The sequence below is a fragment of the Lynx rufus genome, unplaced genomic scaffold, assembly GCF_022079265.1.
Source record: "Lynx rufus isolate CCGP_SWC_20201006 ecotype Redwood Valley unplaced genomic scaffold, mLynRuf1.p SCAF_7, whole genome shotgun sequence".
NCBI lineage: Eukaryota > Metazoa > Chordata > Mammalia > Carnivora > Felidae > Lynx > Lynx rufus.
In genome coordinates this window covers 82,111,379-82,117,079 of record NW_025814889.1, presented here as the reverse complement: position 1 = coordinate 82,117,079, position 5,701 = coordinate 82,111,379, and the positions used below count along the sequence as shown (strand labels likewise).

Here is a 5,701-nt window from a genome sequence, read left to right as displayed (position 1 = left end):
CATAAGTGTAAAACCATGTTTGTCCAGAGAAAATCAGAACACCTACTTTTACAGAGCTAGAGAGGCTTCTGAACTCCTCCTTGCTCTTTAAAGTTTATTATTTTCCTTCCAGTTTCCTAGCATAGAAATGTTTCCCAATTTTAAATTAGAATAGTATTTTTTACAAATTCAGAAACCATGTGTATACATATATGGTTAATATAGGTTCTTGGGGGGCCAGGGATTAGGAATATACTTAGCTGATACTATTAGTATGTTTTTGCTCAACTCTGAGGCTCACTAAGGTCATTTGAGGTATAGCTTCCTGGTGATACAATGAGGAATGTCAAAGGTGAGTACTGGCACGTTTTCAAGCCAACTATCACCAGATCAAAAATGTGGGAAGGATTCATCCAATTCATCTTTAAGTTGGTGAAATCCCATGTACAGTGATTTGACTGGCAGAAACAAGTTTATAATCACTCTCTCTACACCTCTCCATTTCTCTGTCTGTCTCTTCTCATCCATCTATCTGGTATCTATCTATATTTATATCCCATATGTCTCAATTACCACTGGTAAACATTCTATTTTTTTTATATCCACCATTTTCCAGTACTGGTATCACCTGTTTGCAAACCATTTGTCTCATAAACCCAGGGTAATGCCCCTTTTTCTATCATGATATCTGTAACCTGGCAAGGTAGTATAGTAATCTGTAGTTCATGGGAGTTGATTTTATGTATTTATGTATTTATTTATTATTTTTGGAGAGAGAGAGTGAGAGCGCATGAGTATGAGTGGCGGAGAGGGGTAGAGGGAGAGAGAGAATCCCAAGAAGACTCCGCACTCAGTGTGGAGCCTGATATTTGAAAGTGGAGCCTCATGTATGGGGCTCAATCCCATGACCATGAGATCACATCTTGAGCTGAAATCAAGAGTTGGACGCTTAATGGACTGAACCAAAGAGGCACCCCTATATTACTTAATTAAAATTCATAGTAATCTTATGATGTAGTATTCCTGTTAACTCTACTTCATATTAGGAATTTGGAGAACAGAGAGATTAAATGACTTGCCTAAGGTCACTCAGCTAGTAGAAAACAGATATGATTTGATCCCAGACAAACTGTTTCAAGGTCCATACACTTAATGCCTGTGCATTACTGAAACATGTATCACACTTCTGTTGGTTATGAAGGAGGGAAAGCAAAGTATGTTTTGATAAATCCTTCAGCTATTTGTAACTTTACCCATGGTTTTCAAATTATATTGAAATAATCATTCATTAAAGCCTTCTCTGCTGAGGACAGGGATGGAAAATAAAGGGATAACAGACAAACTTAGAAAGTCAGGAGAAAGGACTATTGAAGGACTGGTTTCTGGGAGAAATCTAGTTGACCTTTAAATAATGCCTAGTTCACTAGGAGAGGGATCTGGAGAATCTAAGTAGGGCATAACCAACATCCTCCATATATTTTGCATTTTATCAGGCACCAAAACATAAAGCAAAACAGTTTTAGGATTTAGCTTTTGAGGACAAAAGTTTTAGAATAAAGGACTATATGACCCATCAAAGTATAGCTCAAAGCAGTCAACTCCTGATCTAATAGGGGAAATCTCAACCAAAGTATGGGCTTAAAAAATGAATTGGAAACAAGTGCTGTGAACTGGGAGACCTGGAATATTTGAAAACAATTTCAGTAGCAGCAATTTTCAAGAGAAACTTCCCATAGCTTAGCTTCCCAGTGGTATATTTCAGTGGAGCTGAGAGAATTACCTCATCAAAACCTGATTATCAAGTTACAGAAGGAAATGAATGTGACTTGGTTTGCTTGGTATTGGTAGTCACTGTCTGATCCTGTCATATTGTGACATTGCTCCTCAGATCCGATTTCTGTGACTTTTATGTGAAGATTGGGCAGTAGTATGAAGTCAATGATGAGAAACCATTCGGCAATAACAATGTTCATCATAATGGGTTTGACAAATGACCCACAACTAGAGATTCTGGTTTTTATCTTTCTGTTTATCACATATATGATAAGTGTAATTGGGAATCTGACCATAATTTCTCTCATCTTGGTGGATTCTCATTTAAAAACAGCTATGTATCTTTTTCTTCAAAATTTCTCCTTTTTAGAAATCTCATTCACAACTGCCTGTGTCCCCACATACCTGTACATGATATCAAGTGGGGACAAAACCATCACCATCAAGGCCTGCTTCAGCCAAATCTTTTTTATTGTTCTCTTTGGAGCTACAGAATTTTTCCTCTTGGCTGTGATGTCCTACGACCGCTATGTGGCCATCTGCAAACCCCTGCATTACGTGACCATCATGAACAACAGAGTCTGTTGGAATCTTATCCTGTCTTGTTGGGTGTCTGGCTTATTGATTATCTTTCCACCCCTTGGTTTGAGCCTCCATCTGGAATTCTGTGACTCTGATATTGACCATTTTTTCTGTGATGCTTCTCCGATACTGAAAAATTCATGTTCAGATACGTGGTTCATAGAGCAGCTGGTCATAGTCTGTGCTGTGTTGACCTTCATAATGACCCTTGTGTGTATAGTTCTGTCCTACATATACATCATTAGGACAATTCTAAGATTACCTTCTGCCCAGCAAAAGAAAAAAGCCATTTCCACCTGTTCTTCCCACATGATTGTGGTTTCTGTCACCTATGGCAGCTGCATTTTTATGTATATCAAACCTTCAGCTAAGGATGAAGTGGCCATTAATAAGGCAGTTTCTCTGCTCACTACATCTGTTGCCCCTTTGTTGAACCCCTTCATTTATACTCTGAGAAATACACAAGTAAGGCGGTCTTTCCATGACATCCTTAAAAGACTTGCATTTCTTTCAAAGAAATATTAGATTCACATATTGGGAATTGAAATTGAAACAAAAACAATTTATCATATACTGACATGATATCATATATTACAAACAATCTATTGATTTAGTATATAGATGGTTATTAAGTTATGGGAGTTGTGCAATTCTCATAATATTGAGAAACAATAAAGAAAATTGGGAAGATAATCTAAGGAAAAATTGTGATAGGTGCAGCATTATGTAGATGGATATTTTTCTTCTTTTCTGAAATGTGTATGTCTTCCTAATTTACATTTAAATCAACTCTTTTTAAATGTTATTTATTTATTTATTTATTTATTTATTTATTTATTTATAAATAAAGCATGAGCAGAGAGAGAGGGAGAGAAAATCCCAAGCAGGTTGGAGCAATCGGTGCAGAGCCCAATGTGGGGCTTGATTCTGTGAACCATGAGATCATGACCTGAGCTGAAATCAAGAGTCGGATGCTGGGGCACCTGGGTGGCTCAGTCAGTTAAGCATCCGACTTCAGCTCAGGTCATGATCTCACAGTTTGTGAGTTTGAGCCCTGCATCAGGCTCTGTGCTGACAGCTGAGAGCCTGGAGTCTGCCTCAGATTTTATGTCTCCCTCTCTCTCTGTCCCTCCCCTACTCACACTCTGTCTCTGTCTCTCTGTCTCAAAAATAAATAAACATAAAAAAAAAAAAGAGTCAGAGGCTTAACCAACTGAGCCACCCAGGTGCCTCTTAACTCTTTTTAATCTTGTCATGTATACCTTAACCATTACTCTTGTGTGTTGAATCTATTCCATTCTTGTCACTGCTTTCCCTTCCTTGCAACACTGCCTCTTTCAAAATATTTTCTCTTTTCAAGAGCATAAGAACATTGATTTTTAGGAAACACAAGTTCCCTTCACATTCAACTCCACTTCGTTAATGCTGCCTCACAATAAACATGTGCATTTGAACAAAATTGTAATCCTTGTTCAATTGTAATCCTTGTCTCTTGTAATCTGAAGTTATTAAAACATGTGCAAAAAATCACTAACATAAAAATGTAACCAAATAGTCTTTTATGATAATTGATAGGCTTTGTCTTCTGAGTAATTGTTCCAAAAGCAATTACTGAAGGCAGGTAAAACACATGAACCCTTGACTTGAGGGCATCAGATTGTGGCTGAAACAATGAGGACCAGAGGGGCTGAGATTATGAAAAGGGTAGAATGGTGGAAGGATGAACTAATTGTAAATAGCTGCTTTGGCTCTTGAGGGCATTTTTAGATTCATGACTCTGGTGGATTAAAGATACTTGCAAGTTCTTCGTTACTTTCCAGATCAGAAGTTGTTGTTTCTTTCCTTTCTGCTTTCATCTTGACTATCTTTATGACTTGATTTTGACCATGAAAATGGAGTAGAAATGAAGGTGTAGTACTTCAGAAATTAGGTCTTTGGAGATCTGTAGCTCTCATCTTTTTTGGAACAAACGCTTTGGGGAAATCTGTTGTTATGTGAGGAGTTTGAATACCCTGAGATTGTCATGCAGTGAGGAGTGAAATACTTGCAGAGAGGCTATGTAGAGAGAAATACCTGATAAGGTCCCATCTCTTTCAGCCATTGTAGCTTTGGTGACATCTAATGAAGAACCCACCTTGGACATCAGCTCTGATGAGTCTTCACATGATTCCAAATCAATTCACCAACGATTACGGCTAAATGAAAGACCCATATGAGAACCACCCAGCTGTTCCTGTCCACTTCTAGAACTGCAAGTGATAAAAAAAAATGTTTTATCCACTAAAACTTAGACTGATATGTTACACAGCAATAGATTGGAAGAATAAATATTGTTAAAATGTCAGTACCCAAAGCAATCTACATATTCAATGTAATCCCTATCAAAATAACATCAGCATTCTTCACAGAGTTAGAACAAACAATTCTAAAATTTGTATGGAACTAGAAAGACCCGAATAGCCAAAGTAATGTTGAAAATAAAAATCAAAGCTGGAGACATCACAATTCCTGACTTCAAGCTGTATTACAAAGCTGTAATCATCAAGACAGTATGGTATTGGTACAAAAAGAGACACATAGATCAATGCAACAGAATAGAGAATGCAGACATGGACTTACAAATGCTTGTTCAACTAATCTTTGACAAATCAGGAAAGAATATCCAATAAAAGAAAAGACAGTCTCTTCAGCAAATGGTGTTGGGAAAACTGGACAGTGACATGCAAAAGAATGAACACGGACCACTTTCTTACCCCATACACCACTTTCTTATACCATACACAAAAATAAAATTAAAATGGATGAAAAACCTAAAGGTAAGTCAGGAAGCCATCAAAACCTTAGAGGAGAAAACAGGCAACAACCTCTATGACCTCAGCCTCAACAACTTCTTACTAGACATATATCTGGAGGCAAAGAAAACAAAAGCCAAAATGAACAACTGGGACCTCATCAAGATAAAAAGCTTCTGCACAGTGAGGGAAACAATCAGCAAAACTAAAAGGCAACTGGTGGAATGGGAGAAAATATTTGCAAGTGACATATTCTGTAAAGGTTTAGTATCCAAAATGTATAAAGAGCTTATCAAACTCACCATCCAAAAAAGAAATAATCTAGTGACGAAATAAGCAAAAGACACGAAGAGACACTTTCCCAAAGAAGACATCCAGATGGCTAACAGACACATGAAAAGATGCTCACGGTCACTCATCATCAGGGAAATACAAGTCAAAACCACAATGAGATACCACCTCACACCTGTCAGAATGGCTAAAATGAGCACCTCAGATGTTGGTGAGGATGTGGAGAAAGGGGAACCCTTTTGCACTGCTGGTAGAAATGCAAACTGGTACAGCCGCTCTGGAAG

The 5,701-nt window shown here is 37.7% G+C and overlaps 1 protein-coding gene across 1 annotated transcript; it reads left to right on the top strand.

Moving 5' to 3' along the window:
* Nucleotides 1-1,920: 1,920 nt before the first annotated feature.
* LOC124502574 (olfactory receptor 6C2-like) lies at nt 1,921-2,859 on the top strand. The gene has a single exon (XM_047067289.1). It carries the CDS (start codon nt 1,921-1,923, stop codon nt 2,857-2,859), a length of 939 nt encoding a protein of 312 aa, XP_046923245.1.
* The last annotated feature ends 2,842 nt before the right edge of the window (nt 2,860-5,701 follow it).

Coding starts and splice junctions, on each gene's coding strand:
- LOC124502574 (XM_047067289.1), top strand. CDS start 1,921: ATGAGAAACCATTCGGCAATAACAATGTTCATCATAATGGGTTTGACA.